This window comes from Caloenas nicobarica, chromosome Z (genome assembly GCF_036013445.1).
Source record: "Caloenas nicobarica isolate bCalNic1 chromosome Z, bCalNic1.hap1, whole genome shotgun sequence".
Classification (NCBI taxonomy): domain Eukaryota; kingdom Metazoa; phylum Chordata; class Aves; order Columbiformes; family Columbidae; genus Caloenas; species Caloenas nicobarica.
Window position 1 is genome coordinate 85,650,779 of NC_088284.1, and position 23,476 is coordinate 85,674,254.

General features: G+C 40.7%; 1 protein-coding gene across 1 annotated transcript in view; it reads left to right on the top strand.

The window, feature by feature from the left end:
* Nucleotides 1-23,476, top strand: part of CRB1 (crumbs cell polarity complex component 1) — a 105,494-nt gene that overhangs the window by 19,713 nt on the left and 62,305 nt on the right. Inside the window, exons 2-4 of the mRNA XM_065656066.1 lie at nt 12,578-13,162; nt 19,006-19,201; nt 23,197-23,336. Of these exons, the coding sequence (XP_065512138.1) occupies nt 12,578-13,162; nt 19,006-19,201; nt 23,197-23,336 (921 nt within the window). The remainder of the gene's footprint in view (nt 1-12,577; nt 13,163-19,005; nt 19,202-23,196; nt 23,337-23,476) is intronic.

A 23,476-nucleotide genomic window follows, 5' to 3' on the forward strand; every position in this document is an offset into this window, starting at 1 on the left:
CAGTCCCCTCTAGGACTGTAGTATGGACAAGGAGAGAGTTGTGGCTCTCAGGGAAAGGTGAAGCTGGTGGAACAGCATCTCTGTACGTTATATAGTGTGTTGGGGTGGCCATAGAGTTTTGACATTAATCGGCAAATAGTTTGTGAAATCAGGGGAGAGGAAACCACTGTGATCTGTGGACTGAAACTGGTAATTTCATATCGTGTAGCTTGGAATCTTATTAGGATCTGCTTCTGAGCTTATTCTGGAAATAAAATGTTGTAAAACCATGAAACCAATCCTCTGTTACAAGTCAGTAGATTTTTTAGGATGCTACAATACAGACAGTTTGCAGGTCAGGAAAGCTACCGCAGACATTGTGTCAGAGCCATGACCACATCAGAGCTTCGCTGTTACATGAGACGAGCCTTCAAAAGACTAGCCCTCTGCAAAAGCTCATGTCATAGCATCCTTCTATTGGGCCTGTGACTGATTTTTAACTGGATAAGGTCAGAGAGGGCATCATTGTTCTTCACCAATCTCAGCATTATGACCCTGGCCCCGCTGGTAGCAGCTCTCAGTGCAGGAGTCAGGAGGAGAGCAGATGGCACCTCTAGTTGCACCATTTCCCCCATTAGACTCCAGTCTGTCCTAAAATACAGGAGCTGTGACAGTCTCTAAAGCCCAATTGGTGATTAGCTCATGCAGAGCTAATTGTAGGTGATTTCTATTGAGAAGAATTTAGTAAATAACAGGAAGGGCTGGAACGTGAACTCCTCTACAAAGTTCATGCTGGAAAAGACAGACTTTGCTTTCTCTGTACTCACTGTGCATCGTTGCCACACTGAAGCTTTCTTCTGATTCCTGCGGCATTTAAATTACAATGCACTGTATTTCCAGCAACATAATTCTGATCTGCCACAGGGTCGATTACTTTTTTAAAGTCTGGGGAGACAAGAGAAGCAGCAGCATGATTTTTATGTGAGAGTACTGTTACATAGTATGTAAATTAAATCATGTGAGAAGAGGACTATACATTCAGCAAGCCTGGAGGGCCAGCGTGCACTCCAGTGGCTATGGATGTCAGTGTGATACTAGTCTTAAGTCGGAGCTGATCGTGCTGTTCTGCTGCATTTTGTTGGCTTCAGCAACATTTAGTTCTTGGCTGTGTTACTGAGAACCTACTGGAGGCATTTTCAAAATCTGCAAACAGCAGTACATGGCTTCGCACCCAGGGACTTTAAAACATTCATTTCTTCACAGACTTCAAAGCAGAGCATAGTAAGCCAGCTGGGAAAAGGAATAGATCTATTAAAATCGGTATGTGTTTTGTCATGGTTTTTACCCCTGTTTTAGTATGTTAAAAACCATCATTTTCTGAATGTGCATTTTGTTGCTAGAGATTTGGCTGTGCAGAAGGGGTATGGTGCACCTGATATAATATGCCTTGATGGGATCTTCTTATTATCCTAATGCTATAAAAACAAGTGCTTGTGGAGGCTATGTTGAACTAAGAGTCATCAAAACCTGGCTGTGAGCATATACCTGTGTGATGCACCTGACAATAATGTTTTCCGTATGATTTACTAGTGTAGTAAACTTTACTAGTATGCACATACATATTTTCTTGAAGCCAAAATTTAAGCATGATTACAGAGGGAAAAATCTAATTTTCTGAAGTCTGTGACAAGCAAAGCAGAGGTGAAAATATCTCTCACCAGTAGATAAATTCGTGCTCCATGTTACAGGTTGATCTGATGCATTTCTAGCAATCAGGGCTTTAAGCTATCCAATTTTGACTCACAGAAAGAAACCACACCTGGGTCAGTGTTACAGATATTTGAGACTATGCTTTAAAATCACAGCATCTTTATGTGCTACTGTATGTCAGAATCACTGCTGTATACTGTTTTTATATTAAGAAAAGGGGTAATGAAGTGGAGGGCAGAACCTTCAATGGAGACTGAAGAGGATGCCTTCTAATGGCTTTCAAAAGCAAACACTACATGCACACAGAATTTGGACCTGAAGTCAATTTTGTACTCAATTTTTAGCCCCTCTACCCCAAGCTCAGTAGATCAAAGATTCGCCAGCAATTGGTGGCATTTCTGACTGGTTTGTCTTTCTTGTGTTAGTAGCTGGGCACAGTGGTAGCACGGCTGCTCCCATGTTGTAACCCAAATTAAATCTCAGTGCTGCAAGTCAGTGGTAGCTGGTCTGTGTGAGAGGCAGCGTCTCCCAGCTCAGCTCCAGCCAATTCCCGAGGCTGATCCAGTGGGAGCCAGGAGCTCAGTGGGACCCTCTGTCTTACACAAACCCGAAGTGCCACAAACTCTTTCCAGACTCCAGAGAAGCTGAGAGACCTTGTGTCTCTCAAGGTGAGATGTGGCCTCGTTGAGAGACAAGAGTTCCTTTGCTCCCTATTTTCCCACTATTTGGAATTCAGAGAGAATCAGGAGCAACTGGATTTCACCCAAACTCACAAACTGACAGTTTTACACTGTGTTACTCCCTCTGTGTTCCTGAAAATCCCCCCATTGATGCAGAGAAGAAGTGAGAGCATGCTTTGGTCTTTCTGCAATCTGTTTTGCCTCTGGCACCATTTGCCTCATTATTTTGCTACGTATCTGCTTCCAAGGTGCACGTTTTAGCCTTCCTCCTAAGCACAGCTGTGATTACATGTGGCATCTTTCCATCTGCAAGCATGGCTTTCATTTTTCCACTTCCCCAGAAGCACTTGCACCCTTCACTGGGTTCACATATCAGATTTGGAAATCCCAGATTATGCTTCCGTTAATTTAAAAGGTTTGATACTGCCATCTTTGTACCTTTTGGGAGCAAGGCAGGAGCCACACCTTTCACAAAAGCATTACACATCCATCCATCCATCCAAACAAGTTCATCTAGGCATGCTGAGAAACCTCATGAAGGGCAAGCAATACAGGATAATATTATAAAGTATAAGGCATAATTCACATCACTAACTAAACCACTTAGATTTTCTGTCTTTATTTCTATTTTTGCCAAACCTTTCATCTCACGGGAGAGATCTTTACACACACAGCTCTGTGTCCTGAATTATATGGTGAGGATGTCCCCAGCTTTACTGAAGCCCGAAGAGGAAAGGTATTGATTGAATCCTTGGGACAAAGACATTTAACCTGCAGAATCACCAAATCTTTCCAATAAGCCACCAAGTTTATTACCTAAATAAAATTGTTTCAGATTTTAAACACGATAAATTTTCCATGCTCTTTGCCTTCGAAGAGCTGATAGAAAGGCAAACTTGAAGCTGACCCCCAGGTTCCCAGCACCACGTATCCCAGTTGCTGCTCACCTGCCTATTTATCTCCCATATCACTGTGTGAAGGAATCCTTTTCTGTAGTATTAAGAATAAATTCTGCTGTGTGAACTCAACTAAAAAGAAATTTCATCACTTCTGGAGGGAGAAGGAACACCTTATTACACTCATGTCTTTACTCTTCTGCAGACTTAGAAGGTAAGAATTTGGAGAAATATGGTGAAACTAAGAAAGACGAAAGTTATATTCAGATAGAGTGCATACAGTAACTTGCACAGCAGAAATCAGTTCAGTTTCTAAATCAGTGTCTGCATTGTTTACTGTAATGGCTATCAGCTTCCTTCTGGGCCTGATCAGCCACTGTCCTACATCTTATATAAACAAAAACATCCGTGCATAGTAAAAGCACAACGATCACTATGCTCTATCAAACTGCAGTGCTGTAGTGCTAAATATAAAGAAGTAGTGGATTAACTCTTTTATTCACATTAGAAACCACTCTGTTTGCATTGCTAGTAGCACCATGCCCTGATGGCAAATTGAACCAAAAATCCTCCAAAATTCTATCTGTAAGAGCCCTGTTGAGCTTCTGGTCTGATTCTCCTCCTGTTCCCAGCACAGACACTAGTGTATGATACAAAATAAAGTGAGAGCCAAAAAGTATTTCCTGCATTGAAGCAAAGGATAGAATCGAAGGGGGGGGGGCGCTACGAGAAGAAAGCATTTACCTCACTTTTGAGCTGTTTGTTTTATTTGTCCACTGCTGACAACACAACTCCCAAGCTAATGAGCTGCACCCATTTCCCCCTTTTCTCCAGCGCTCCTGCCAAGCGAGTGCCCTTGAGCTTGCACACCTCACCGTGGTGTGACGGAACAGTCACTGCACGGCTGCTCTGTAGGAAAGCCGGTCAGGTCACCGTGTTCGGCACCGTCCGTCAGCGTGGCTGTACGGGCTGCTGCCGCCGAAGTGCTCGTAGGGTGAGGAGCTCTGGGACGGCACGAAGGTAAAAAGATTGTGAAGGAGAAAGGCAGGCAATGGTAACGGCCTTCGTTCTTGGGGAGCAGCATCGAATGAGTGTGAGCTTGCAGAAATGTTTGGAGAACAGCGAAATGGAGACACTGATTTAATAACCAGTTCTGTGATCTGAATCACAGATAACTTTAAAGTGTTTCCTGAACAGCATCTTCAAATTCTAAGTTGTTACTCTTAAGCTAATATACGACACTTCTGCTTCAGAAAATAAGTTGTTAATTTACTTTCCTTGTTTTTGCTGATACGAATGTGCTTGAAAGCCAAACTGGCTTTTTTGATGGAATATTTGTGTAACCTCCTTTTTTCTTTTCAGCCTTCATAGCGGTGGTTACTATGGTAATAATTGTGATTCAAGATTTAAAGCCTGAAAGCGGTTTCTATAACAACATGCTAGGATGTTTTGGACACACAATTGAAGTTAAAGATTCAGGATTAACCCTTTTTTACCACAATATTTGTAGACACAATGACAAGTGCTTGCTTGTTTGGCAAAAGTTTGTTCCTACCTTCCTGAGGTACACTCTTTTCACGTAGCAGACTGAGATACAGTTCCAGCTGTGGATAGAGCAGGTCAGGTCTTGGGGCTGGCGCTTCCATCCCAGGTGAACCTTGCAAAGGAGAAATGACACCATAGTTAACCACAAGCTGCTCCTTACATTAAATAGTTAGGATGGTATATAAATGTTTTGGGACATGGGCAGGGAAGGGGTAAAATAGTGTTACTACAACATTTAGAAAGTTTGAGGCTTTAGTCTGGAAATCAGAACTGTGTGGGAAAACTGAAATGATCTGCTCACAGAGAATCCGAATGGAAAAGCTATTTTGAGGGCTCAGCTAGCCCCTTACCTTGCTCTGTTTTATCCAAAATGACAGAGTTTCATGTCCTTTTCTTCCCCATCTGCCGGATGCTGATCCACGAACAGCATGTCTGCCTTTCAGTCCATGGTGAAGGTATCTGACCCCAATCTCTGTCACTGTTGATTGTGCAGCTGTGCTCATCTCTTCCCTAGTTCTTCAAGATACATCAAGACTGAATATGTATTCACACCCACAACTTTCTAAGGCTGTCTTTGCAAGGAAGTTTTTGTCATAGCAATGAACTGTATTTTCTTTGTCACGGTGCACTGCAGAGAACCTGAGATATGCCCAGTTATACCAAAACCAAGCGCTCTTCGATGCAGCACTAAATGCCTTGGCCAATATTTTAATATTTCTAGTTCAATGCTAATTATTTCAAGGTCTCGCTAAAGCCACAGAGCTTGATATTTTAGTGACACAGACTCACACATTTGTTTTAAAATCCCATGGGCAAGTTTTAAACAAGAAACGGACACAAGTGCTGAAGGTTCTCATTTCTAACTGCAGATGCTGGGCTATCTAAACCCTTGCTACCATCATATTATTTCATTACTTCTGTAGTGAGCATAGTTGATCATAAGGTAAGCTTTCAGTTGTGGACAAATGCCGCATGCTGTTGTTGAGTCAACAGAAGACAGACTGAAATAATAGCACTAAGAGAAGCAAGGCTTGCTTCATTTATCCCAATGAAATTTTATCTTTCTAGTGACTGACCACAACCAAGATGACAATTCTATAAGCTATTTTAGCAAATTAAAAAAAACGAAGCCCCCCACCCACCACACTTTTTTTTTTATGGCTTTTTTTTTTCCTGTTGTAAATCTATCATTTTTTCCGTAAGAGTATTTTTCAAGTTTAATTTCTCAGGTCATAGACCAGCGTATGGGTTTTTGCTATCCGTTTCTTTCCAAAATGTACAAGTTAATAAAAAGCCAGATTTTGCTGTGAACTACTTCATCTGCATTAGCTAATGTAGCTTTCTAGTTTTAATTCAAACGTGAGTTAATAACTCCATTTAAAAAAAAAAAAAAAAAAAAAGAAGAAAAAAAAAAAAGAAAGAAGCCCCCCTCAAATCACAGTAAGCTCATCAATGTTGATGACTGTATGGGTATGAAGAAGTTCACTAACTTCTCATAGATTTTTTTTTTTTTTTCTAGGAAAGAGACTGTCTCTTTTAAGAAGGTCACAAACTCTCCGCAGCATATGTAAAAGATGCTAAAGCTGTTGGAGTTGAGAGCTCCTGTGATGCTCAGAGTCCTCCTTCAGGGGAAGGTGACACATTTGAAGAACAGCATCAGGAATTACAAGCAGCCTTCAAGCATGATGAAGTGATTAGCAAAGTGCAGGCACGAGCCACAGACAAGTGAACTCCAGTTCATAAAATTGCAATTAGCGGTGACTGAAATTTGATTTTAAATTCTGCTTCTGATTATGATATTTCACTAACTTGTAGGGAGAGTCGTGTCTGGAAAGAACAAGTCTTTGCTGAAAAACATTTTTAGCAAAAGCAGCCCAACACAGTTTGTTAGGTTTTCTTTGTGGACTTCGAATGGCTGAAATTTCTAATCAGATTCTCAGAACTGGGGATCACCAATTTACTTTACTTTTGATTTTATCAACTTAAGATAACAGAATACTTGAAAAGCACACATGAACAGTCTAGCTTTCTGATTCAAACAAACAGAAAAGCCAACTAAGTTGTCGGGAAAGATACAAAGATGAGCTCTTCAAAATTTTTTCTGAGGAGCTCTAGTTTCCTTATCAGGAACCAGAAGAGCTGTGCCACATTGCTTTGGCCCTTTCCAAACTCTTGCCCTGTTTATGTTAACTTGCCCACTAATCTAATTTTGCCCTCTTGTGCTCATTGTCGTGCATTTCCAACACCCAAATTGTTTTGTGTCACTTCAGTGGTTTCTGATCAGTAAGAAGTCTTCACCAGTCCAAAACAATGCATTTTTAGTCCTGATTAGTTATATAAGCTCAATTATTCATACACTAACAGCAACACTTTAATGAAGTAAGCTTATCCAAGAGGAAATAAAACCGTCTCTTTCTCTGCATTTCTTAATAGTTTGCACCGACTCTTATAAGATGGAGGTATTGACCCGTTCCTGGTAGTACTGAGGATTTGCCAATAGATGGCAAGCTTCACTGCAAAGAATTTTGCTGTCAAACATCTCATCTGCCTCAAAAGGATTTAACCATGGGGCAAAATGTTTGGCACTAATTCCGCTCGTAATTAGATTAACGTACCAGTGTTTATGAAGAGACTGATAATTACCTCAAGTGTCACTCAATGTAAATCCAAAGTGATCGGCATTTTGTTTCCATTTTTCTAACGTAATATACAAATTTTAAGACTCTGTCAGAACAAGTCACTGCGGAAGTGACCTTAATTGCTTAAGAACAAAAATGACTCCTCTGCGTATCTGAGTTAGAACATGAGGCCTTTTCAGGTTCTTCCTCTGCAACCTTATAAAAGAAAAATCAAGCCCCCCGCAAACACTGAAACATTTCCGCCCTCTTTCTGCAAATGTAGTGGAGAATATTCTTCAACCATGAGCTCAAGCTGAGCCAGCCTTTGCATCTGACACTGTCATACCCTGCCACATCACACCACAGAGCATGGGGGACTCCAGCTGCCACCTTCCTCTCTCATTTCCACATAGCTCTCAATAGGTTCCCAAATCCATCCTTCCACATGGCTCCAGAGTAGCAGGGAAACTCAGTTTCCGTGGTGCGGGACAGGAAACAGTATAACTAACTTGTCTCAAATAGGTGGAAAATGGTGCTCTAACTAGCAGTCCAGGATCCAGGGATTTTTCTGAAGCACTCATACCATTTATGGACATGACTTTTCTCCAAAAAAATCGTGGGAACATCTTGGTGAACTACATACCACTTGATAACCACAGTAGGATAACTGCATTACCTTTGACAATCAGCTTTTTGAGATGCAGTTTTGCTGCTGGGGCAAAATATAGCACCCTAACAAGAACTCTTGGTCCTAGCCTTTAAAATCACAAATAAGCTAAAACTCAACAGTGATTACAACTTTGCTAAGACCTTCAGAACTCTTGTGGTCCTCAAGAACTATACAAATAACAAAAACCATGGCACAGCGTATCAGAATTTAGAGAAGACGCTAAAAACTTTATTGCTTCACTGTAAATTTGTAGTACAAATCAGACAAAAGCATCCCCTAGGGATTACTTTATATATTGAATTGCATGCTGGCAATTTCTACATAAGAAATTTGTTTTGTAAAAGCCAGAGGAGCTGAAATTAAGATAATAGTTTAAAAAATCCAGGAAAAGTTCTCTGTTTCGTGTTTTTCCCATTGTGGTGTCACCTTGGAGACAAGTTGGTTGCCTTCACTACAGACCATGCTTTTAGGGCTTTCTTTCCTCTTGTTTCATTTTCCATCCACTATTACTGCCTCAGAGAGCTACGAAGCTTTTTAAGCAGTGCTCAGAGCTGGTTTGTTGCTATCAGAACTGCAGACTGGCAAACACTTCGGTTTCTCTCACACACGGTCATTACAACAAATCGAGTTGTTGCATGCAAATTATATCTGGAAAAGCAGTAACAATTAACTAAATTGCTTCTTGTGCCACAATGGTCCTATTTAAGAAGCATTTGAATGACTGACCTCACCTCTCGTAGTTTACATATTATAATAGATAACATTGTAACTTAATCATAGTCAATTTCTTCAAATTTGCAATTTTTCTTCAAATATGCACTTTTAATGAATTTTAAGTTGGTAGACAGACTGAAAAGAAATCTCTTTAAAGTTGTGCAATCCCAAGAAAAACGTGGGATGCAGAAGTTCCTAAGGAATGCAGTTTTGCTCATTTTAACCATAATTAATAGATTGCAGTAAGCTCTTCATTATCCAGGCTAAAGAAAGGAAGCTATATATATGAGTAACATACAAAATTATGCAAACTAGGACATCAGAACATACATAAGGGTGTATTGAGGAGGAGAGAGGTCCACGATACTGCTTACTGTGGAGCAAGTCAGTACATCATGGCCAGTTTCTTGAATTTTGCATTCAGTGAGAGCTGTGAGGAAATACAACTGACACCGCATTAGGATGAAATACCTGCTCTGGGTGCAAAACTGAATGAATGTTAGCAGGTTTAGGGATGGTCATTTTAAAGATAGACTAAATCAGAAATACTATTTTTGTCCTGTTTTTCTTCAAAGAACAGGAGGTAAAGCTCCTGTTGTACTCCTGCTAATAAATAATTAACTTGCTTTCTTAATCTAGTCTGTCTTAGCCTGCATTAGATAAAGATAATCTTTACGAAAAAAAGACCATACCTTTTCCAGATGTTTCTCCTCTGCACCTCTGGTAGATATGAGCATGACAACAGCTAAAAATAGTTCAAACACAAACATTTATCATGTTTTACTCATACATGCAACACCCCCAAAGAAACAACCTAGAAACTATTTCTGTGTAATCCTAAAGACCACTATTATTTTGTTTTAAATTACAATGTCACTGTTACTATCGATGATACTACATAAATCTCTATTCCACTTGTTCAAACAAGTACTAATTAGGCATTTAACTTAGTAAAGGTACCTATTTATGAGCATCGGGTTCATTCAGATTGATGCTTTTTAATCTCAGAGACATTGCTGCTCCTGTGCACACCTGAAGTCAGAAAGCACCACAGTAAAGCACATAAAACTTTTCCAACCCCCTCATTTATTATCATAGCATCATATCTACATAAGCCATCTTTCCTAAGCCAGTAAAGCCTTCTGAGGCTTTCTTGCTCCACTTCCCCTTCCTGGGAGGAAAACAAAAAACAAAAACCCACCCGAAATCCCCACCAATTTAAATTATATCATGTATTAAAATACACATTATGAAAACACACGGTCACCAGCCAGTTTGTGTTATCTGACAATCCCCAGTGGTTTGTTGTCATCCTCGGGTGACCAGCCCCAGCCTCTCACTTTCCCAGCCAGCCAGAGATCTGGGCCAGGACTTTCTCAGCATTTGTGTAGCCCCAGTTATTGATAAGCACCTCAACATGCTGCTTCTCTTTCAGTGCCCCCATCTCCTTCCCTATTGTGTCTACTCTTCTGAATGTCAGTTCCAAGAACCAGGAAGAAATTAGAGACTGGTGGTTGACACGTCTGAGTTTCTCCGGGTTCAGCTCATTCACAACACCCTGTTTGCACAAACATATGCTGTTCTGCCATTTATTTTCAAATAACTGCTGTAGAAGACACATATGCTTCATATTTCCAAACAAGACTCCAGAATAAAAGTATAAACTGAAAAAAAGAAAATAGGATGTTTACAGGACTCTCATATAGATGGTTTAATGCAACTTTCATTCTCAGCTCGCTAGTCTTTCCCTTCTGAAACACTACCTTCCCTCCAAAAGGAACATTCAGCTTTATTTCATAGATTATTGGCCGAGATAGGACTGCTTTTTTCCCCATCCAATGATACAAGTGTTTTTTCTCTAGCAATGTATCAAAATATTTGTTTACAGTTTTACTCTCATATTTTGAGAAATGTCACATTGTAATCACATGAGAAGTCTGATGGTATTCAGATGTTCACCATACAGTAGAGGATTACTTACAGCATGATGAAAATCAGTTGCAAAAGAAAAAGTTGTACTTGATAAAACTCTTCTTACTATACTCCAGATCAGATTTTCCAATTTGATCAGTAGGAATTAAAATACTATACATGCATTTGACTTTTTGGGTCAGTATTTGTATGGTCCCTGTCTTGTAGGTGGTTTATGTCAATAAATAACTATTTGCCTTTCTTTTCTCCATCGATCACTGTCTATGAGGTTTGATATGTCATTGTTTCATTTTACCAGCACAGTATTCAGAGGCAGCTCCAGGATTTATCCCACTAGCCTCTCCTCCACACTCAAAAGCTTGACTTTTGGTCCGAGATAGAGGTCTAGAGCAAACAGCCCATTTGCTACCATCCCTTTGGCTCTGTGTCCACAGCCTTGAGTCAGATTAAATGTAACAAATTTCCCAAACCTGCAGGATGTGTGTTGATGATTAACACTGTTTCCACTGACCCACACCAAATTAATGGCAAGTCATGACAGAAGCAACATATTACGAGATGAATTTAGTGATCAATAGAGCCCCATCGCACTCTTCACCTATCTCTGCGCTGCGTGTAGAAGACCTGATAATAGCACACATAAAAGTACACAAGCTTCAGTCTGTCTCACTTGAGATTGTTGACAGCGAAGCTGTGATTGCAGAGGATTCAGTCCAGGTCAATACACCTACCGCGGGCACTCAGTATCTGGCACCTTGCTGCTATTGCTCAGTATGCCTAACACCGAATTTAAGGCAGCAGGTATATACCTACATATGTATGTTATGCTTATCTGAATACAGCCGTTTATTTTGTTATGGAGACAATTAATTATGACTTAAAAAAAAAAAATCACACAGTTTCGTAGCAAAATGATTGTTTTCTTTCCCTAGAAAGAACATTTTTCACTACTTTCACTGCTTTAACTCCATCAGTGTTTCAGTTGTGGGTTCAGAGCAATGCTGCTAACAGCTCGCCTCTCCTTGACTGGGAAGTGACAAGTAGCTATTGTTATTCTCAGGCAGTCTTTACAGCAACAAGGCAATTCCAGTAGCCTTTAATTACTGCCGGAGCTCAGTTCCTGGAGGATAAGGGGCATGTTTGCACGGTGTTCACGGTGTCTGTCCAGCCTCAGAGGCTGGAAGGCTCTCAGAGAGATATTTTGAATCTCAGGTGTTTGGGAGATTCTTTGTGGCAGAAATGCTGTACAGCTGTTAAATTACTATTTATAATCAGGAAGTCAAAATCAAAGTGCATGATGGTTTGAACTACTTAATTGAGCTGTGACAGAACCCGAGTCATTTAGCTGTGTTGAACTCTAATAAAAAAGAAAAACTCCCACCACAAAAGAAAACAAAGTGGTATTGAACTGAAAAATGTGGTTCAGTTCATTTTTCTAGTAAAAAACAAAATTGAAACAACAAATAGCAAACAAATTTATCTTAAATATACCTAAATGCATTCCATATTGTTGAATAGTTGTTGACAACCACCAATATCGTTCCAACTGTACTCTTAATATAGCGTTAAGCAATGCTGACATGCCAGGCCATGGTTGATGGAAGAGGTGAGAACAGGAAATTACAACCTACTCATATTTTCATAATTGTTTTCATTTCACATTTATTAGTCTACTAATACATGTTACAGTTACCAGCCCTGTTTTCTTCTCGACAGCCAACAGTTGGAGCTGTTGGTTTTAAAGCACAGCTGTGTTAAGAGTTGCACTTCTTTCACTCTTGGTTATTCCCAGTGCCGTGGAAATCCTCAGGACTTTTTGTGTTTCCTTCTTAGAGTCACTTTGCATGAGGAATGATTCCAGGTGCCTGTCAAACTCTTGCCAAAAGAACTCAACATGCATTCCTGGTCATAAAGATGATACTTGCCATTGTGCGGATGCATCAGTGGACAGTGTGGAGGAACTCTGCAATAAAACCTCTGATCCTTGCTCTTCAAACCCTTGTCTTCAAAATGCTACCTGTTTAAGCTCTGCTGGAAACCTCAGCTTTACTTGTGAGTGCCCTGCTGGTTATAATGGACCTACCTGTGAAACAGCCGTCAGCATGTGTGACACAAACCCTTGTGAACATGGAGGCACCTGCCAAAACAGCCTGGCTGGGCCCACCTGCCTTTGTAGTGCAGGATACACAGGTACACTCTGTGAAACGGACTTTGACGAATGCATTTCTGAACCGTGCCACAACGGAGCACTGTGCAAGGATGGGGTTGATCAATACTCCTGCTACTGCGTCCCAGGCTACCAAGGCAAGCACTGTGACCTGGAAGTGAATGAATGTGTGTCAGATCCGTGCCTGAACGGGGCAACGTGTCTCAACCAGATAGGACGGTATGACTGCCTCTGTCCACTTGGATACGCAGGTAAGCACTATTGAAACAACTTTTTCTTTGCATCACGGAGAACCATCATAATTCATGTTCCAAGTTCAATTCCCCCAGCCACACACTTATTTAGTCGTATCTGTATTTACACCTTGCCTTCAGCTTCAACACCAGTGGCTGTTGGTGCATTATGGATTACCTTATCACTATGAACTACTGATATCAGATAAGAGAAGGATTAGAGAAATCTCACATTTACCAAAAGCTACAGAGCAGTTCCATGAACATCAAGTTATGTCACAGGGCTAGGTTAACTTTTCTTTTAAAAGAAACATTCTCAAAATGCTTGTCCTCAGAGTGCTATACAAAATTTTCGGTCCTCAGACAAAACCCATGTTTGACAGGATTAAAAATTAGATCTAATTAGACTTGCTTGATTGCTAATCACAACAAACCGTACTGTTAGATCTAGACGTTTCATGTTAACTTCCTCTCCTCTGCCCTTGCAAATAGAACATTATGCAAGTTAAATAGAAAGAGAAGTATGATCATGTTCCCAAACTGCCCATTTTTTGATAATCCCATTTTATGTGGCTCCATTTTTAAGGTGCAGGTGTGATTTTTCTTGCCTACTTCCTCTACTGGAGAGCACGTAATCCTTACAGGAGACAGCTCCCTTCCAATTTCAAAGCTGTATTCAGGGTAGAACCACAAGAGGTAGCACACTGAATCATTAAAAGGAGAAAAAGGAAGGCATTTCTGTGACAGATTGCCAGTCAAGTTAGCAAAGAAAAAATAGTCATACAGCAAAAGGGGGAAAAAAACCAGCTATTGCTTCAAGTGATTCAAATGAATAAGAAATAAGAGATGTGGTTTACAGCTCCATCCCCAAATCCCCACACAGGAGGGGAAGTCAGAGGTAAAAAGCAGCTTTCCCGTGTCTGACACAGCGCTCGTTGGAAACCAGCCCTCAGTTAATATCCCTCATGAGCACGGAGAATGTTATTTGAAGGAAGCTTTTTACCTTCCCGCCACCCCGCTGCTGCCAGCGGGTGTCTGAGCCCAGGCCAGCCAAGGAGAAAAACTACACAACCAGGGTAAAGCCAAAGAGCAGAAGGAAGGAAAAACCTATTAACAACCAGCATGGTTACTCTGCAATGATCAGACTCAGCCCAGACCTCCTGTTGTATTCAGGAAGCTGTATTTGTTTAACTAGCACTGTTAGTGGGGTCCAGGCCTGGATCCACAGCCCGGGAACTCAGCTTGAAAGAGGCAGAATATACACCTTAGAGACAAAGAGAGAGAAAACATAATAAAATAGTAAAGCCCAAACAAAAAGAAATTAAGATTTAGAGCAACACAAACTGCTGGAGGAAACTCACTCTGCTGCAGTTGCTCCACTTTCATCACGAAATTCTGCTGTTTCCCAGGCTGATGCTCTCTGCTCTCACCAAAAAATCAAGTGATGCCACCAAGTGCTCCGCACTCAGCACAAGCAGAGTCGAGAAGTGAGGAGAACCAAGGAAGAAGAAGAGATCTAAAATACAAAGCAGAAGAGGCTGCAGTGTTTTGACATACAGCTCGAGCGCTGCTTCCAGCAGCAAAGAGGCTAATCATAATAATTCTACAGAGGAGAAACGGACTGTTCCTTCAGCAGTAAAACACCATTTTTTAAAGGCTACTTAACGAAATGATTTATCAGAAGCATTCTTTTTTGTTGTTTTCTGCACCTTGCTGTGAGTTGTGCTAAATGAACGAGCCAGAGGGATTACTGGATGAAAGCCCCGAGGTGTCTCCACTGGTAATATAAACCCTCATTTACCCTGTCAGGGGATCTTGCCAACCATTATTATCATGGCCTGACACCATGAATTACTGTGGGAAGTCACCCAGCCTCATCTCATTTCCCTAAGATGTTAAAAACGTTATATCTCTTGATATGTAGGTAGAGAACGTACAGTAAATCTACAGCAGTAATGTTAACCAAATGCTTGAGTTACTGGCTGCGGTTGCTACTTGTTTCATGGACTATGACTGCTATTTTGTATGATCGGTATGCTGCAGCACTTCTTAAAATAGCTGAGAAATGTCACACACAATTCTTACACAAATGGAAGAGGTTAGAATGCACCAAGAGCCAAAGACTGGAAAATTTAGCATGAAATCTGCAGTTTCTATGATAATGCTCTACATCTGTGAAATAATTTACAAGACATGTGTCACACAGCTGTTAAATAATAAAGCTCAATTGGTTTGTTGAATTTTTGCTGGCTACCTTAATCAAGTGCATTTTTCCTCCATTGCACTAATTGCACTTGCTTTTAATTCACCCCAACAGAGCACAGTGCAAGAGCCTGTTATTACCCACAGCCGGGTATGTTAATTACCTCACTGGACACAGCTGAAGCCCGTCCTCCATTACCAGCGAACTATCAGGGGTTCGTGGCAGTTCCAAAAACCAGTCTTAGCCCAAGAAAAGAGCAGGAGAGGATGTTTCAGTGATTCGGCAACAGATTCAAAGGTACAGTGGGCTAGATTCATTCTTGGTGCAATACCTTTTACTGTGGTGTAACCGCAGCTAGGATGAACTCTGTAAAATATGAGGAAATTATTCCTGATGGATCTTTAAGTTGTCATTCAGTATTCTTATACTAGGTGTGCCATACAGATATTTAGAGTAGGTGCCTCATAAATCTCAAAGGCATGGAAAGGCACTGCAGCCTCTACCACGGGATGAAGTACCGCAAGTACAGATCTCACCTCCCAACAAGCTCACGGCATTATCATTCTGGATATCAACAGCAAACAGCAATTGCCGACAAAGTGGAAGGTCTGTTTCCTTCTCCAGAATTCTAGTTTCAAACAACACTCCCTACTTCATGCCTAGGTTATCAGTTTGATGCTGAGACTCTGACCGCAAGACTGTGACGTGAGAGGTGACCAGCAGTACCGGCCACATTTCAAATGACTTTCCAAATAAAAACTAACAGAGGGCACATATATCCAAACATTGCTTGTCACAGTTCATAAATTTCTGGCACCAAAACCTTAGACTGGATTTAGCCTTGCTGTTCTCTGATTGTGTCTGGTTGCTGCAGTGTCGTAAGACCTGTAACAACTTTGGTCTGTGCACGCACACAGGTAACTGGCAGTTAGCATAGACCTGTGTGCAAAAGCCTCGCCTCAAGAAACTGGAGTCTTCCCTCTAATTTTTTATGAGCAATCTTCCTGCTCTCTCAAAGCTGGTGCCTAGAAAACCGCTGTCTGACACCGTCCATCCAGATGATGGCATGTACAATTATCATATACAGGTTGTGGAATTCGGGGATGGTCCTTTTTCTGTCATGCCTGAGCACAGCACTACAGCACAGAAGAGCAAAGGGGTGACCTGGATACTAATTTCCAGCCATACCAAGAACATACAGGTCCACTTGAAACTACACTGAGCCTGCAAACCTCTAGCATCTTTGACCACAAGGTGATTTCAAAATATATCTGTAAGCACGCAAGTCTGAAAATGTTGGCTGTATCCCTTTCATCCTTGCCTGCATTTACCTTTTTTTTGATTGGGCTGTACAAAGAAGTGCACAGTAGGACTTGTTTGATAAGCGAGTAGTGTAAGAAATAATCTTTGTTCCTCAAAGAAACTGCAAAAGTTATAAATATCTCTTACGTCCACCTTCCGAGTCTTTCGATTCAAACCACTTGTGCAGTTTGACACCTGCTGAAACACTCTGCCTGCTGTAGGACAGGAGGCCTTTGCTCTGGATGCTGTAGCCCCATGCAATAAACATGGAAGGGTTTGTCGGGGCTTTTTTTCCCTCTCCGGTATATGATATTTGGCATACAGCATATTTATGACAGAATGTTAGACGGAGGTGCAAATGCGGATCTAATCTTTTCATCTCTCTTCTTCACACATAAGAAAGCTTGACGGAAGATTCGGTAGGGGCTGGGAAGGAATTCCCCCTGTTTGCAGGGCATCTCACATCGCCTGGATGCATTACACAGAGAGAAGTTTTCTTCTGAGGCAACATTGCCGAAGGCAGGTTACCGGGCTTGATAGATTAAAGACATGAACCAAAACAACAACGCTGTGTTCTCATGTAAATCGTCAGGCTGTTCTCAGGCCTGTAGTTTTAAATTTGGCTGAACTGAGGATCAGTTGAACAGGGCTTGTTTTGTCACATGATTTTTAGCGTTTGCAGTAAGCTGTTAACAAGCTCTGGCAGATTTACGGTCACTAGACATACTTCTGCAAACACATTGTTTACAATTACAGTGAATTCACAGGGCAATGACCACAGAGGGATTGCTCACTATATCTGGATGTAATGCACATTACCATAAAGCCAGCAGAGAGTGTTGCCGTGCGTGCCAGGGTCTCACGGCAGGCTGCTGCTGAAAGCAGTGCCCTGGCTGATCAGCAAACCTCTAACTGGAGGCACGGGACCAGTGACTTCATGCACTCAGCATTCTGTATGTGGTCTCAAGGAACTATAAAAATATATGCTCTAAAATCATAGCAGTGGTATTTCTTAACTACTGTAAAGGTGAACTTGCACTTTAATGTTCAAATACAATGCAAAGTAGTTCTGAGCTAACATCCTCAAATTTTGTTTTGGCATTTGAAGATATTTCCAGGTATTTATCCATAATATGTTTAAAAAAAAAAATGCTATGTTCAAAAGAGTCAAAATAAATGAGTAATCAAGTAACAATTCTAAATATTAGCAATCTCAGTGTTTTGAGAAAGATGTTCCAAGTTAAAATGTACAAATTTTAGAGCAGGACAGAACTGGCAAGGACAGCATAAAGAAAGAATTAGAGCTGAGCTCCTAAATAAGTTGCTGAGATAATAGCCATCACCAAAACATGTCTGTTCCCATCTTTTGAAAGCCTGCCCCATCATCTTGTCCTGAACACTTAACCTCTCCAAAAAAATGAAACCTATTCTTAAGGCTGCAGATTCTCATTCAGGTAGGAAATTATCCTGAAAACTATTTACAATACTACTGCTTACTTTGGTAAGCCAAAAAAAAAAGAGAGAGAAATCCACTTAAAAACAGCTGCTTCACTATAATTTGTCAGTTTGCATCTGTTTTGTGGCTGGTACTGTAGCTGTTAAAACAAATTGACTTCGCAAGTGAAAACTATTTTCAAAAAATATCACTCCGTTACTCAAAACACTAAATAAGTGCATCATCATATAAAACCATGAAATAATCAAAGCAGGAGCTGCAAGGCATTAATTATGAAATTTTCTTAGTGTCTCTTGGACTGTGCTAGAGCTAAGAAAAAGGAATGTATATTTAATATACCAACCATAATAAATAGCTGTAAACTAATACTATAACGGATTTAGTTCCATCAACTGTCTCTGAAGAACAGCTCCAAGATTCTGACCTGTTGCAAACACGGCATCATACACCAGTTTATTTACATATTGCTAGATCTTAAAAAAATTAAGCAATAAAACATAGCTAAACAAACAACTTCCCAATGAATTCATTTAATTGTGCGGCTTTAAATGGACTCTTCTGAGGTCATTAAATTACTAGTCACTTCTGTTATATAAACAGGGTAGTAGCATGGTTTGAATAATCTGAAAATTAGTTCATTTTGTTTCCATGTTCAAGCTAATATAAAAAGCTGTTATTCTACCTGTTCTTGTAAATAACAGCTGGTTTGTTCTTTTGTAAATTCCCTCAAGCCTCGAAAAAAACTAGTCTTGCAATGTACATTGAGGAGGAAATGCCTTTTAAAAATCAGCAATTACTAATTAAAAAAAAAAGTGAATACTGTACTTAAAAGAGTCCCTGGTTAGATCTCCCAAGCTATCTGCTAAGTCAGGGGTTTGCTTGTTTTCTTTGCTTTTGAAGGAAAAAGCTGTGAGCTGGAAATAGATGAGTGCTCGTCCCAGCCGTGCCTGCACGGCGGGACCTGCCGCGACGCCCTGGGGAGCTTCTCCTGCTCCTGCGCCCCCGGCTTCCTCGGCCACCTCTGTGAAACCAACCTGGACGAGTGTGCCAGCCAGCCGTGCCTCCACGGGGGACAGTGCATGGACGGTGCCAACGCGTACGTCTTCTACAGATGGGTAACGCTAACGAGAGTGCTGCTGGCTCCTCTGTTTGTAGACGGGAATGCAATGAGAGCCTGCACTGGCAGGTGGCAGATTTCATTTCAAATTGTGGATTTCACTCCTTGATCCTGCACTGATTTCAGTTTAAATTTGAAAAGGATCAAAGAATGCAAGTCTGGTGTCAGAGCCAATAGGACAACAAAATATTTATGGCAAAGGCTGACCAAGAAGTCATGTTTGTACTTTTACTTTAAATATTTAAAATATGGTGTTTGTCTGGCCCTGGGGACAGTCATTTAGAATCATAGAATCATTTTGGTTGGAAAAGACCCTGAGGATCATTGAGTCCAACCATAACCTAACCTAACTCTAGCACTAAACCATGTCCTTAAGAATCTCATCTAAACGCCTTTTAAACACCTCCAGGGATGGTGAGTCCACCACTTCCCTGGGCAGCTTGTTCCAATGCCTGACAATCCTTTCTGAGAAGAATTTTTTCCTAATATCCAAACTAAACCTCCTCTGGCGCAACTTGAGGCCACTTCCTCTTGTCCTGTCACTGGCTACTTGGGAGAAGAGACCAACCCCCTCCATGCTACAACCTCCTTTCAGGTAGTTGCAGACAGAGATCAGGTCTCCCCTCCGCCTCCTTTCCTCCAGGCTAAACAGCCCCAGCTCCCTCAGCTGCTCCTCACCAGACTTGTGCTCCAGAACCCCCACCAGCTTCGTTGCCCTACTCTGCACTCTCTCTAGTATTTCAATGTCCTCCTTATGATGAGGGGCCCAAAACTGAACACATGAATTCTGTTTCTAACACTCATAAAACTTTAGTTTCCAAGAGAGATGTGAGAGTGCATAAAATTGAATTTGCCAACAGCAGCTGCCCACACCGACAGACAGAAGCATTAGGAAGAAGAGGTAGAGTGAAACTGTAATAATAGTAACCATAGTAATAGATATCATTAGGAAATGTGTCAGGAACTTTACAGGCATATGGGACAATAGTTCCTTATTCAAAACAACCTGTGGTCCATGGCCAAAGGGAAAAAAAAAAAAAAAAAGAATACAAGGCAACAGAATAGTGAGGTTCTGAACCTACTCTTAATAGCCCTACGCAGAGGTCCAAGAGCATCCCAGGCAGCCAGAGCTCTGGCTTTCATTCACTGATACTGGCTTTGCGTACTCAGCGTGAGATTCCCAAACTGAAAATACACAAGTATAAGCTCAGCCTGAAAGTTCATATGTGTATTCATGCAGGCACTCACCTGCAAGTATAAGATTTGTCCTCTATTGTGTATTTTCAAGTTTCTATAAAGCAGGTTTGAAAATTTTAGCGCCCTCCAAACCAGTCCAAAAGTCAGGTCAGCAAAAGGCATGCCTGCCTTGAATGAGAGGGGGAAGAGATCATGTTCTGGGAATGAGCTTCTGTACAGTGTGGTGACACGGCACAAACCTCTGGGAGCTCCTTTTCAGCAGCCCTGAATCACTCTGAACAGGACAAAGCAATTCACTATTTTTCCAGTGTAGCTAAAGCATGACAGGAGAGGGAGGGAGGTCACCTTGCACCTGCCTAGTTCACAGCAGACCCACTTAGGAACCTGCAAGCCTTTTGAGGATACACACATGAGGTGAGGAACTGGGATGCTCATTCAGGCCAGATTTAATCCTACTCATTTTTCTCCTAGCCTTTAAAGCTGAGGTACATGTAAGAGCAATTTTAATTGGCTTGTAATACTGCAGGATATCTGGAGAATGATTGGAGCTTTTTCCACATTTGTTACATGATAAAAAAGGGTTGGACAACAAAGCAATTCAAAACAGAAGGGTGTCTAGCAATTTCCTTCCTTTTGTGTATTTTTAGGGTTAAACAAAGAACTGTAGTCTTTAAAAAGTAGTTTTCATTTTCTGACTAATGCTACAGTACAACTGAGGCTTTTGTGTGTGCCACCAGCTATCACAGGAATGTGAGAGGTGATAGATTTAGCATTTAAAGCCACAAATACAAACACTGAATCAAATTCTCTCCCAAATTTCAGACAGATTCTTCCAGCAAGGTTTCATGAATGCAACAAAGTACAACTTGATCTCTTAAAAAAACAGTTGCACATTATTGAACATTTCTTATTTAAACTCAACAATTTACAGAGGTGCCTTAGCTGACTCTATGAAACCTGGTGTGCTGAGGCACAGAGGATACCTCTGTATGCTCCAAGCCTTTTTTCCATTGGAAATATTCCCAGGACCTTCAATGCTCTTTTGATTGTATAAGAACGAACACCTGCATGCATTGCGTCCTGTATATTGTGAGAACATAAAAAAAAGAATCTCAAAAAATGTGTTTGGTAGAGTAAGAGTATCACTCTTAGCAGCAAACACCAGCTGCCTGCCCCTTCACAGCCTGCCCACAGGCAGGGCATCCTCCAGAATCCCTGAAGGATCACAGCAATGTCAACATTTACAGATACCCAAGAAAAAAAGGCACATGAGTGGGGCTTCACATTAAGAGAGTTGTGAGTATTCCTTACTGCTCCTTCATTCTGGACCAAAGGGAAAGAGGGATGTGGACTAAGGCAAAAAAACCCAAAAAAAGCCAAAAAAGCTTTCTCCACAAAGCTGAACAGCACCAAACTGAATACACATGGAGTAAATGTGTGAAAAATATAGCAGAAAGATACTTCTGTTTTGAGAACATACCTCAGAATGAAAATCATTTTTGTGATTCACATCTTCCTCATTACTTTTTATATCCTAAATTCAAATGCCACCTGGTCTAAAGTCATCTCTGATTTTGATTTAAGAATAATCCATACACTAGTAATAAACTAGCCTGCCAGGAGTTTCTGCTTATGTACAGTTAAATAGCGTAGTAGAAAGTTTACACTTTTTGGTTTGTTAGACTGCAGGAGCCAGTTGTTCTCTGATGCCCCCTTATGCTTATCAACTTTGCTTTCTCTCCATATATTTACTCCAAGACTTAGATATTAAGCACAGAAATCATCCAACTAGTATACTGATCTCTTGTAGCAAGATTGCCCATGATTTCAATTCTACAATAACCAGTGTATAATTTTAATATAAAACAATATAAGTTTCTGTTTCTGGTAATTATTATTAGACAAAGATCATCCAAGCATACGCATTTAAGATAGTTATCTTGCAAAGGCCTGTCTTCTTATGACACGTACAAGTTGACCTTATACCTAACGAACTAAGCATGGGAATTATATATTTCATAAAAATTAGCTCACCTGAAAACAAAAACATCCCAGCAACAACAAAAAACCCAAACAAACAAAAACAAAAAACCAAACAACCAAGAACAAACCCCAAACAAAAACTCTCAGACGTTACTGATTACCTGCACATTGTTCATTTATATATACTAGTTTGTTTACTTCTAAACACGTAAGTAACATTGCTATCAAAAGGAAGCTCATATTACAGTTATTATTGGAACTATGCAAGCAGCTGACATTTTTGCACCAACCTAACAACAAAAAGTATTGTTTTTCATCACAGAAAATATTAGTCAAGGAAAATAAATTGCCTTTTTTCCAATTCAATTTCTACCCGTCCAAGAGAAAGGGATACTAACACACTTATTGCTTCTCCCCTTTTCATTTTGTGAATAATGTTAAGCCTACAAAAATTGCATTGGAAATGACAGAAACTTTTTCCTCCAAAAAAATTAAGAAACACGGAAGAAAAAAAAAAAAAAATCAACAATTCTTAAAATAAATGATCTGTCAAAACCAATTTGAATTCACAAGCAGGTTTTTTTCTCCAGACAAAACCACGTATTTCAGGAAAAAGCTCATTGTTGGTTCCCAATATCTGGTATTTCTCCTGGAGCACCAGATGGTGGTCTCAAGCCTGGACTGAACTGTGCAAGCTGCTAGCCAAGACTATGCAAAAAGTCTGCGTGGGTTTGGGAACAAAGCCCAGATCTCCTGACTTCCAACTAGAATGAACATTGCATTCTGTGTTGCAGGTACAGCTGCAATTGCACCGGTACTGGATTTATGGGCCTGCACTGTGAGACTTTAACTCCCTTATGTTGGTCACAACCATGCTACAATAATGGCACTTGTGAGGACAACACAGACAATTACACATGCCACTGCTGGCCGGGTAAGCTCTAACTTCTCTTTTAAACACTCTTGTTCCTTGCGTATTAGATATGTTCTCATCTTTTTGCTGATACAATAAAAGGTTGAAGCTATATAACCTTAAAAATACTCTGGGGCTTGTGTTTAAATGGGCTTCACTCC